The 13,376-nt window shown below is 40.6% G+C and overlaps 1 protein-coding gene across 1 annotated transcript in view; it reads left to right on the forward strand.

Annotated features, from left to right (window-relative positions):
* Positions 1–6,141: 6,141 nt before the first annotated feature.
* The window catches only part of ryr2a (ryanodine receptor 2a (cardiac)), a 119,172-nt gene continuing 111,937 nt past the window's right edge, over positions 6,142–13,376 (forward strand). Inside the window, exon 1 of the mRNA XM_062525565.1 lies at positions 6,142–6,219. Within this exon, the coding sequence (XP_062381549.1) occupies positions 6,172–6,219 (48 nt within the window). The 5' untranslated portion in view covers positions 6,142–6,171. The remainder of the gene's footprint in view (positions 6,220–13,376) is intronic.

Below are 13,376 nucleotides of genomic sequence, written 5' to 3' on the forward strand. Positions count from 1 at the left end.
TGTCTGGTTTCTATTTCATATTTTGAATTCAGAATTTGTATACATTTTGTTAACAATTCATAGCATTAAAGGTTCTGCATAATTACTTAAAGCTTAAAATTCAAAGTAATTTGAATACTTCATATTGATTACACTAACACTTGTCTTTAATGATATTACAGGGGTGGTGTGTCTAATTGAGTGCCTGTCACTTTAAGCAGTACCGTAGCCTACGTGGACATAATTAGATTTCATTCGGTTTTAGGAAAATATAAACGCATAGTTCAAGGATAGCCTACATGTTTTCATTCAATAACATGAATGTTATATATTCAAAAATTCAAAATACTTATAACGGGAAAGACAAATATTTCCGGTGTAATAGAAAAGATGAGTGTCCAGCAATGTGAACTTCTATGATTTACATGTAGGTATAGCCACCGTAGCATGGCATTATGAGTTGTCCGTTCACTTTTTTCTTGGTCATCTTTAGTTGGCTGGGTGCTTAACTTACTCTACCATGACTTGTCTTGGAGTCTGGTGGCCTTTATATGTTATAGGCTATCCAATGAGTGACAACCAGTGCTGAAAATAAAACGTTACGGTATTCTCCTCCTGATAACGTTAGTGGAATGGATTTAATGTGAATGTAGCCATAAAAAGACGCAGAGTGGCTATATGATACAGCGCATATTTGCGATGAATATGTTCCGCCTTTTTAAAGCAGATGTAGCCTACACCGAACCGTGCATGGTTATACATCATTTAGACAACTGAATCAGGATACCATCTTTGTTTCATAGAAGTCTACCAGGCCTATGTCAAATGCAGGCTTGGGTGAAGCTGGGAGGAATTTAACGCACGGTTTCCACACCATGTTTAGCTATATCAACCGTGATAATAATAGCCTATTTGAAATGAACACGGTAATTGTTACAGTCAACATTATTTATCATTTATAGCATTTTTACCGTTTCACCGGCCTAATCGCATAGTCACCAACTACTGTAATTAATACGAACAGATTGAAGAAAAAAGAAGACTGGATTTGCAGTGACACTTGCGAAGTTGATGCTGAAAGCATGAGTGTCTAGCCAGGTGCGTAAGGGTTGTCAACTCTGAAATTAGATGCGCGAAAATTGTACTATACTTTCATCCACTTGGTGTGGATTCATTTTAGGAGCAAAATGCGAATGAAAGGGTTGAAATCAGTACTCGCACGTGTGCGAGCATTTTAAATTTTATATTCGCACTAATATATATTTACGCGCAAATGCGACGACCTGCTCGCAGTGTACAGCCCTGTCAGTGACCATCACCACTTAACCCACTACCAAAACATTTTAGTGAAGAATCAGCTACTTCAGATATACTGTACTGGTGACTTCACCTCATCTGCAGACAGAGAAATGCAAAAACACTGCATGAAGGACCAGTGAGGGGAGAAAGCACATTTCCTACATTAGGCACTGTGATAACCCCGATATATACAGTATATGTCCCAGTGCATTTAGCTGCCAGATGCATGCATTTCTAATATGGGAAATGTCTTAATGGCAGTATGTGTATTTAAAAGGCTCCAACAATGTCTAATAGTTTCTATATGGATGATTGCCACAGGAAGTGGTCATCCCCAAACTTCCCACAAAGTTGGGAGCATGGAATGTCCAAAATCTCTTGGTTAATGCTGAAGCATTCAGAGTTCCTTTCGCTGGAACTAAGGGACCAAGCCCAGCTCGGGGATGGCCCCTTCCTATTCCAACCTGACTGTGCACCATTGCACAAAGCGATAGATGACAGTGTTTGATGTGGATGAACTTGACTGGCCTGGACAGAGTCCTGACCTCAACCTAATAAAACACCTTTGGGATGAATTAGAGCGGATCCTGAGAGCCAATCACCTCATCCAACAGAGATAGATAGATAGATAGATAGATACTTTATTGATCCCCAAGGGAAAATTCAAGGTCCCAGCAGCTTAAGACACCACACACAACATACAATACAATGTAAACAGGAAAATACAAAGCAAATCAACATGACTAAAGGAGCAGTAAAATACTATGGATAAGATGTGCATGAATGTACTGAGGATTGGTACTGTGATCCAGTATGAGGTGTGTGTCAAGTTGGTAGTGCAAATAAGTCCAACAGTGTAACAGTGCAAGATTAAATTCTAGTGTCCAGCAATAAATATGTACAGTACTAAATGTAAGCATAGTAAATCCAACAGTGCAACAGTGCAAGATTACATTCTAGTGACCAGCAATAAATATGTACTGTACAGTACAAAATGTAAGCATAGTAATAATAATAACAGTACTAGTATAAATATATGGACAATTAAAATAAACCTAACATAGTAATAATATAAGAGTTATAGCAGCAGTGCAAGGATAGTTAGATATGGGTGCAGACATTAGTCATTGGTCAAATAAATGGACAAAAAGAGTGTAGACATGTAAGCCATGCCATGTAAGTGTATAAGAGGGTGGAGGTGCAGATATACTATGCATAGAAGTCCAACTCTCCTTTTCCCTTCAGTGAAGCATTGTACAGTTGTATGGCCCTGGGTACAAATGACTTCCTCAGTCTGTCTGTTGTGCATGTCATGGAGCGTAGTCTCCAGCTGATCAAGCTCTTCTGCTGTATGATAGTGCTGTAGAGTGGATGACAGTCATTGTCCAGGATGCTGTGTAGCTTGTTCAGGGTCCTTTTGTCTGATACTGAAGTGATGCACTCCAGATCAGCTCCCACAACAGAGCCAGCCTTCCTTACCAGCCTGTCTAGTCGCCCAGCATCCCTCTTCCTAGTGCTTCCTCTCCAGCATGCCACAGCATAGAAGAGGACACTGGCAACAACAGACTGGTAAAACATCCAGAGGAGCTTGCTGCAGACATTGAAGGACCGCAGCCTCCTCAGGAAGTACAGCCTGCTCTGCCCTTTCTTGTATATTGCTTCAGTGTTGACTGACCAGTCCAGTTTATCGTCCAGATGTACGCCCAGGTACTTGTATGTGTTCACCACCTCCACATTGACCTCCTCAGTGTGTGACCTCACAAATGCACTTCTGAAAGAATGGTCAAAGAAATCCCATTAACACACTCCTAAACCTTGTGGAAAGTCTTCCCAGAAGAGTTGAAGCTGTCATAGCTGCAAAGGATGGACCGACGTCAGAATAAACCCTAAGGATTAAGGATGGGATGTGACCGAAGTTAATATGTGAGTCAAGGCAGGTGAGCGAATACTTTTGGCAATATAGTGTGTGTGTGTGTGTGTGTGTGTGTGTGTGTGTGTGTGTGTATATATATATATAGGCTTTGCTAACAAATGCTTACAAATGCTGGACTCTAAGCGGTTAGCCTTAGCATGCTCTTAGTATGTGTTCTGATTATATGACTTTATATACAGACGTTTAAGGATCACAACAACCAGAAAGACCAGCAGCCTTATGTTTATTCCAGGAAAAAACCTTGAGCAGAACCTGATTTAACAGGGGGAGCCCGTCTGCTTCTGGCCGGCTGCAGCTCTAATGGCAGCAGTTGAGTGTGGAATAATCTGGGAAAGTAGTCTGCAAAATAAGAGGAGTTAACTAAGGGCTCTCTTATACAGGTATGCTTTCAGTTCTTTCTTGAAGATATTCACTGAATTTGCCTGCTTGATGTACAGAGGCAGGTCAGGGTGTTCCATAGCTTTGTGACGTAATGGATGAAAGCAGCTTTTCCACTTTGGCTGTGGAGCATTGTGGGTATAATTGAAATATTAGCATTAAAAAATAAGTTTAGTTTAGGGGGGTGCTGTGGCGCAGCAGGCTACAGCGCTCGTACCATATACGGGTCCGAGTGCCCACGGGGACCCAGGTTCGAATCCGGCCTGCGGTCATGTCCCGATCCCACCCCATCTCTCTCTCCCACTTGTTTCCTGTCTACTCTTCACTGTACTATAACATTAAAAAAGGCAAAAAGGCCAAAAAAAAAAAATAAGTTTAGTTTGTGGCTGATAAGATATTAAAAGCTCAGAGATACTTGAAGGTGCCGTGCCATTCAGAGCTTTCTAAGTAATAAACATAACCTTCAAATCAGTTCTTTAGGAAATAGGAATCCAGAGCAATTCAACTAACACAGGGGTGATGTGCTCTCTCTTCTTACATTTAGTGACTGTACACTAACTGGCCTGTAGATGGCCAGACACAGTTTTCTGTGAATATCTCGAGAACTGAAGGGCCTGGGATGACCAAATATTTTATTTATGTTGGCGTCCAGGGGCCCTGTCAGTACATCCCATAATCACTCATTTAATGTATAGCGCCAACTAGTCAAAAATGTAAAGGCAAAAATGAGGCATTGTAATCACTGGTATCTTCGGTTGACCAGTTCAAAACTGCACGAAATTTCATCATTATGGGATCATTGTGCCACCCTCTGAATGTATGCCAAGTTTTGAGTCATTTGGTTTATGGGGGACCATAGAATAAATTGATATATATGTGTACAATACATTTAGTGACTGTACACTACGCACACACATGCAGGCACACACACACACATAAACGCACACACACACACACACACAATAGACAGGCATGCATGCGCATGCACAAATACCCACATGTATATGCACACACACAACCCCCCCCCCCCCTCCACACACACACACACACACACAATTACACACACATACACTCACAAGTGAGCTTACTCGCACACAGACTCATGAAGCACACACACAAATGCAGGCAAGCAAGCAGACACACACACACACACACCATTACCCCTACCACACACTCAAAAGCAAAACTCAGACAGAGAAGCACACATACAAAAAAGCAAGTGCACACATGCACACATTGATTTACATACGTAAAAGTTGCCGTAGGAGATGACAACTTAATTAGTCATTGGCATTAGCTTCATGTGCTGCACCCATGTTCTGCTCGCGTGAAAATAAACTGTTGCTGTCAATCAGAATGACCACAATGTTATTTCTATATTCAAGGCAATTCATAGTTTTTCAACAAATTGATGAAATTTGTGTGTAGACTATGTCGTCTAACACATTTGAGATGAACCAACTGGTTTCCGAAATGTTTGGTGAGCGTATCCTGAGTGTAGCCAACAGTCACTGCATTTTTTTCAGGTGTTCTGTATGGATATTGAGGTGCTCATCATGCAAATCGCCTTAAATTCAGCTATAGTGCTTCTTTTCAGCTGCAAAAGAAGCACTATAACAACAAGTAAGCCTATCACTTACAAACTAGGCCTTTTAGCTCTGCTTTACTAAGACAATACCGGTGCAATCCCCAAGAACAACTAATGAAGGCAAATCTGCTGTAAAACATTTAGTTTAACTACCATAATGCCTTAGCATTATTATGGGATTAATGTTAAATTGAGTTAAAAAAACTGTTTCAGTGTTTCTCCAAATCCAAAATTAGGCTAGGCCTAGTTGTGTTCATCTTGTGTTACGTGTTGTCTGCCTTTCTGTAAGTTGCTGTCCATGGTACTTTATTTACAGTGCTTCAGAAGCAGATAGGGTGAGAGGAATCTTAATTGCCTTTAAAAATGTGAAAATGTCACACATCATCATCAAAACTGGGGTTTCACAATCCTGTTCCTGACTAATCAAGAGAACATTCCCTGGAAGTATGCATAACTGTCTTCTTTTCTATAAACTTATTTAGATTTACGCCGTTTGGCATAATTTACTTGCACTTAGCTTGGACACAAAGTGAATCACTGTTTCACAGTTTTTATTTTAATCAATCAACTATAGGGTAATTGCATGCCTCTGCTTAATGTTTTAGATAGAATGTGCTGCTTCTACATTTGTGCTTTTTTATCGCTAAGACAGACTGTATAATATGTCGCAAACATTGAGTTCAGCCTTTCACCCAGAAGACGAGTTCTACGTTTTGGGGCGAGTTTAGATTCAACTTGGGCTAGTCTAGCCTAGGCCTACTTCAGGTGTTGCGACAAGCTTTAGGCTATTTCAGCTTTTTTCCAGAAGAGGGAGTTGCACGTTTGGGTTACAGTGGGCTAGGCTACCCACATACACCTGCACAACTCCTCCCTTTGATCATTCTGTCCACCCAATAAGCGGGCGACGGGAGACGTTGCCTACATTACTATAACGTTTTGCCTGCCACCTCAGATTCGACTCCATTCGGGTGTGATCTACTGTCTGTGGGTAACCATGGCAGAAGGAGGAGAAGGCGAAGATGAAATTCAGTTTTTGCGAACCGTAAGTAGCCTACCGGCGATAGCCAAATTAATTGATATGTGAAAAGTGTTTGCAGCCGCAATCTGCAGCATCACGCGTTGCGAATTGTCTAGGCAAGGGAGTTGCCGCTGTCTTTTTTCGTCACCTGCCTATTAGCCATCTTCTAAGTTATTGTATGCCGCGAGTCATTTTAACCGCCACTGAAAACGAATCATTGCGTGTCCTTTTTGTATTTACACTGCGGTCATATGAGACAGATTTTTTCGCAGCTGCTGTGTGTTGTTGACTGAAAGATAATATCATGGCAGATGATGTCTGGCTTGCTGTTTAACCACACTCTCTAACCTCGATAAGATACAGCAGAGTGCACTTAGATAAGATGCACTAGGTTTAAGTCATCTGCACTGGTGAAATTGCTGTCCGGTTTTAGACCGCTTCATCTGTTTGCATTGCGTCGCTCCTAAAATCCTGAGCAGCAGGCTACTGCAGATTTACCCCTGTTGACCAGCATAGCACACTGAATCCGTGTCTGTGTCTGATTTAAGCTTAGATTGCAAGCGAACTCATTCAGAATACGATTCCTCTGGTTGCAGTCTAATGAATAGCTACCAAAGTGATGGAATAGGCCTAATTAGTGGTTTTGTTAACTGACGTTCTACCGCCGCAGTTCCCGCAACCGCAGTCTGTTATGGTATTGATGCGCGCGCGTGTGTGTGTAGGCAATTTGTGCGTGCGTGTTTGTTTGTTTGGTATAGCCTATGTTGTCTGTTTACCCTTCTTTTAAATATTCATATGTCGTTTTTAAACACTGATTGTTCCCAAACAATTGTAGAAAGTTCGAGCAGCAGCTCCGGTAGGCTAATAGTGGTTTAAATTGCAGTGCTATTTCATAACTGCACCCCTCCCTCCGCCGATTTTGCACCATTAGTGCTAATGCAGAATTCCAATGTAAATCGATAACTCCCTACGTCTCCTTCTCAGCAAGGTATTGGGAGGGGGATGAGATTTACATGCGATCCAATACATTCACGAGATTTCGAGCCTATGACAACTTAATTAGTCATTGGCATTAGCTTCATGTGCTGCACCCATGTTCTGCTCGCGTGAAAATAAACTGTTGCTGTCAATCAGAATGACCACAATGTTATTTGTCTATATTCAAGGCAATTTATAGTTTTTCAAGAAATGGATGAAATTCGTGTGTAGACTATGTCGTCTAACAGATTTGAGATGAACCAACTGGTTCCGAACTGTTTGGTGAACGTAGCCTATCCTGAGTGTAGCCAACAGTCACTGCATTTTTGTGCAAACCTTCATTTGGGCCTAATAAGCAAATGCGCCCCTTGCTGGTCCATGTTTAATCAATAAACTTGACAACGCGAGTTCTGTCAGACAGCCTATAGGCTAACATTAGGGAACATGATGATGGGTCATAATGAAGTGGGTGCCCTCTTAGCCTGCATTAGGCTATATGGAAGTTTTGACTTGGAGTATGTTATTTCAGTTAAAAGAAGCCCATCTAGCAGAGCTGTTATATTCCTATTCGTTTCCACTGTTTGGCCCTCGGGCAGTCCAGTTTCAGTTGATGGAGACAGTGAGGACCTTACTGAACCTACTGCACACCTACTGTCTGATTTAGTCTAGTTAATAACTAAAACGGGGACTACCATAAGAAAGAGCTCTAGCACTGCAGCGTGACTTTGATCCATCACTGTTGTAAGCCCACGTTGCTCTCTTTCTTCCTCACTCTCAATCTCGCTGCAGTGCCCTGTTACATCATTACCACAGATCTATGAGGGTGACTTAGGCATGTGCAATTGGTGGTGGTGTGAAGTTGTTATTTTAAGGAATGTTTTGCTTCATCTTGAATACAAGGATAACATTATGCAATTGCTGGTTTTATATTCTGCATTATTTATGTTTTTTTGCATTAGAATATAATATCTGTTGCATAGTGCATAATCCAAGACTAAATTATTGACGAATACTAGCATACAATCAGGATATTGAAAATGAGTAAGTAGCCAATGCCATATTGAATTAGCCCAGACCAAAATCAGGGGTCTGTCACACACAATCCAGCCTGTTCTGTCAATACTGAAGGGTTTATTCTGGAGCACATGTTGATTTCTTTCAGAATTGGTGGGGAAAGGGAATATTTCTATTCCTGAATGTATTTTTTCTTGCTTTCTGAGATTGATACTGAGATTGATAGTCTTCTATAGTTAATTATCACTGCAGTACTAGGGCTCGTAAGGGCTACTTGCAGCCTAAGAATGTCATATAAATTCAAAAGAAATTCTACAATGTAATGATAATAAAAATATAACATTTACAGACAACTTTTCTCTAATACTAATCCAATTAAGAGATTAGCATGGCTACGTAGCCTAAACAGCATTTACAGATTACTTTTACCGGAATAAGGTCATACTTGGAGTAATCAGTGATCAAATCACAATGTGGAGTATTCTGATACACATGGACAGGATGTTTCTCGATCAGGGAAAGCACTTATCCATGTTTGTGTACGTCAAAATGCAACTCCTTGCACAATGAAATCGCCAAAACAGTGCACAAACAGTCCTTTTTATATCCTGTCTGTACACTTACAAATTCAAACTTACTTTGGTTTATTGGTAGGGACCTGTAATGACATTCTGAGTCTTGTAACAGGCTCAAAGTAGTAATTTTCTTTGATGTAGTGATCTTACCCTGAGACTATTGCTATATTTCTTTATACAGTAAATGCATATTCCGGTCTTACTCAATTACTCAAAAAAATGCCGTTTTCGGCCTCGACGAAGGTTTACACAGAGTCACTCCAAAAATTAAGGTGTTCTTGAGTTGTCCGTTGAGCTAGAATGTGGAGATTTGGTTTGCTTACAGTACTTGGCAACACTTGGCTACCGTTCCATTTGGCTCACTCAACAGATTGGCCATCAGCAGCAGCCAGTGTGACTTATCAACCTTACTCAAATGATTTGATGTCAACATAGTTTAATGACTTATTATACGGCTCTTCACAATACAAGTAGAACGCTCCATTGACTTGAATGGGATCATTATTTTTGACTAGAGGACTTGTGAAAAAAGTAATGGCCGCTGTCAATGGCTTTGTCGTGCTTCTTCTTAAATATATCAGTCCCCAACAAGTCTGTTCGCTTGGAATGGAATGTCATTTAAGCTAGTCAGCTAGTAAGACTTTACCATGCAACACTTGAAACTGTCAAGTATGCAAACTATCTATTTTGTTAGCGGAAGCCCCGAAGCGGAAGCCTCCCCAGAGTTCTATACATTATCCCTTTATTCATCAACATCACTTTAGTGATTTGATGTCAACATACTGTAGTTAAATGGTCATTTTTTAATGGTCAGCTTGTTTCCATTCAATCTCACATTGACGCATAGAGCAGTCTGTAAGGATGCAGGGTGATTTAAGAGTAGTGAAAATGTTAATACACCTTTTGAATAAGTAATTGTGACCAAAATATGATGGTCAGCTTGTTATTGATTGAGCATAGTTAGATTCCCATATTTAAGTTCAAAAGGCGAATAGCCTCAAAAGTAAAAGTAGCTTTCCTCCTGTTGGTCCTAGCAAGAGGACAGCGCAGACGCCTGCCAGAGGGCAGCCATTCAAAAACTCTGTGCAAGACATGAGTAGAGTCTTCCAAGATGGAGTTGGCTTTTCTTAGTGTTGCCTTGTCATGCAGTGATGTCAGAGACTGAAGAGGGTGGCCAATGATTTTAGAGCATGTGTGCACAATGCTCTGGAGGTGTTTCTTGTTTTTGATGGATAGAGAGTGAAACCAGCATATTGATGAAAAATTCAGTATACTTTCAATAAAGGAGGTGTAAAAAATATTGAGAATCTTCCTGCTCACTCCAAAGGAGTATAGTTTCCTCAGAAAATACATGAAGTGTTCAAAGATGACCCTCACGCACGGACATGGCCTGGGTGGGTTTTGTTCATAGAGTGAATAGTCCAGGTGGATTAGGTTAGGAGGCTGACACACTATACTATAGGCTACTGTCAGGGTGTGGTGCACAATATAGATTCAATAATGATAATCAATGACAAGGCAAGACCAAATCGCTGATATGAAAAAAGCTCCACTGTGCAGTGTGCACTGTGCTTCCACGTTGGCCCCACTTGCCCAAAGATGCACTCACAAGAATATCCTGGAGATTGAAAGTTGCCCTTTTAAGACCGTCTTTTCTTTCTCCTAAGTTATTGTTCTCATTTAAGTGGTAACCAAAAGTCTGTCTGATTAAGGCCGTCAAGGCCATCTGGCCATTGCCCACTGTTACTTTGCGATGTGATGGTTGCTATCTCGGCTTGCATTTAAATTGTGTTACGTGTTCACGTATTGGATGTATGCATAACTGCGCTAAAGGGTCTTAAATTGGATGTTTGACACCTGGACCAGCTAGAGGATGGTGAGGAGACACACAGGGAGAACAGTTTAGCTACAGTTAACCCAAGTGGACACCACTGTTTCGCATGACAAAGGCGTGAATTTACCCATGTCTTACCCTTTTGTGTTCAGACATACGTTCACCCGTGTGACATCTGGAGGGCTGGGGGTAGGTAGGGTAAGGCCCGGGTGATGTCTAGGTCAAATACAGTGTAATACTGACAATTGTGTTTATACATACAGCCCACCCTCTACAATCTTCTAGATCATGTCCAGATTTCAGTGTTTGTCTGTAAGGGGATTCAGTGGATAGACACTGAACTCTGCATGTGTAACACTTTGAAGAGCAACATGCTTTGAAATTGACCTTTGGGTTTGGATTGAATAAATGATGAGCAAATATATGTTAACCTTTTACTGATCTGGTCTTGTACCAGGGTACAAATTGTACAAATGTTGAAAGAATTTAGAAAGGTCACATATCTGATTAATTTATCCAATGAACTAGGCCTTGTGCCTGGTTTGAGAAGATTGTTAATGAAAGTAAAAAAAGAATTAAGACCGTAATGTCCCATTACAAGTACACAGTAATTTGTAACCAGTTTTATACAGTAGGCCTATCCAAAAACAATGATGACCAAAAAAGTTGCATTCTGCTCGACATACTGTAGCATGAAGGATCTACTGCAGTAATTTCTTCTCCTGTGTTTGTGTTCATGGAGATTGCTGATTTGAGATTCTTTTGTGGATTTGAAATCTTTTGTGAACACGTTTTCAAGTAAGTTTTCACCCCTCGGTCAAAACCTCAGGTCATATTTACACAGCCTGGCCGAAACCATTGTTGGCCTACATTCTTATAATTAGTTGGACTCCCCTTTAGCTCCCATTTGCCTTGATGTTGTTTGGATCATCTTAAACAATGACATACCAGTAATATTACTTTTATTTTCATATGGTGAAAAAGGTTTTCGGAATAATGCCATGATAAAATGTGAATAGCATGAGGAAGGAGATCAATAGATCAATGATTGAAGTGTGCCAGGAGGAACCCATACATACAGTAGGCTATAGTCCTTGAATTCTGCCTGTAATTATTCTCAGAAGTGAACAGAAGAAGACTTGAGTGGATGAACGGGTTTGTTTGCCACATTTATTATCGATAATGACTGCCATTCCATACATTCTCCCACTTATTGCACAGCTACTTGCTAAAACGGAAAAAAAACTCCACAATATGTGTGTCATTTATGTGTGTACATTTATTTGTTACAGTTTCGTCGTGGCTTTTGCTGCTGATAAACAAATAGTTCGCAACGCACGCTGAACTTGAATCAAACATTCTTTAGAACAGAGTTGATCAACCGCCTGTTTTCACGTTTGAATGAAGTTCCATTGCAAGAAGTGACTGGACTCCTTGCAGAGTGATATGAAAGACGTAACTCAGAAGCACAAAACCCGTTGCCATTGACAACGGTAATTATATTTTTGCAGCTGTAATTGCATATTAATTTTACCATAGAACATTGGGAAATCTCGTTCAAGTCAATGGAGCTTTCTACTAGCCTTGTGAACAGCCATATAATAATCTTTAGATTTATTGATTTATTATTCATTTACTATGTCATTTTTAATGCAAATGTATTGTATAATTAATTTAATAGACAGCAGTGAGTCACAAGGCCTTTCAGACACCCTATGTACTAGTGGGCAATATTTCGTATTTGTAATTTTTCTGTTATTTCACCATGCCACAATACAGCAACATTTTCAATAATAATATACAAATGGAATAATGCTGATATGACGAACTGCACTTCATTTTCTTGCTTGATACTGTACGTCGATCCGAGTGCCTCAAGACTGCCTCCAGTAAACATCATGTTTTAACATTATTAACATGTCTGTGGTGTATGGTGGATGATTTGGAATAGATTGGAGAATAGCATCCAGTTGAGGCCAAAATTATTAGCCCCCCTGAAATTTTGGAACATTCGCCAGTGATATTATGTAGTATCTGGTGCATTTTTGAGTGTTAATATTATTGTTAGGAGTGCTTAATCTCAAATTATGTGAAAAGTGGTTTGCTTTTAAACACACGACCAGCCTGTCACCTTTCAAGCCGCACCTTTGCAGTTAGTTAGTGCCCAGACAACACCTGAACATCCAATCAGCAGTGATTGTTTACCGAAAGACTCCAAGGAGCAGTCCTACAGGCACTTGAACACCTGTCTGAGAGGGGACTGCCTTCACAGGCATGCTGAAAATGAAAGAAACCAGTCTGGACCTCAGAAAGAAAATCATGGAGGCCTATACCATGGGGGAAGGCTATACTGTAATTGTGACTCTCCACGGCAAAACCAGTCGCTTGTTGCAACAGGCGTTTCTGAGAAAAATGACCATTTATGTCACTTGTGCTAAAATCGTGGATTTTTTTGTGTGTGTTTTGAAACAGTGGGAGGTCTACACTGTACGGCCGTGAATACATTTCGCCGAAAAACGTACCTTTTCTAGTCTAAAAACGTGAGTTTCTTGAGGTGAGAAATTCAATTCCAGCAGGAAGTTAGAGGCGTCTCGTTTTTGCCGCTCTATTCCAATATTTACGGTAAATGCACTCATTGACAACCACCAAGCCATCCGCGTGCTGTGTCGTTGGTACAAGTAAGTACCGTAAATCTTAAAATAGCGGCGACCTTACAAAGCGTTCGTGAGTTAACTTCAGCAGCAGATTTCTCTGTTTTTCTCTTAGCATGACAGGATGAA

This window comes from Sardina pilchardus, chromosome 22, assembly GCF_963854185.1.
Source record: "Sardina pilchardus chromosome 22, fSarPil1.1, whole genome shotgun sequence".
Taxonomy (NCBI): Eukaryota; Metazoa; Chordata; class Actinopteri; order Clupeiformes; family Clupeidae; genus Sardina; species Sardina pilchardus.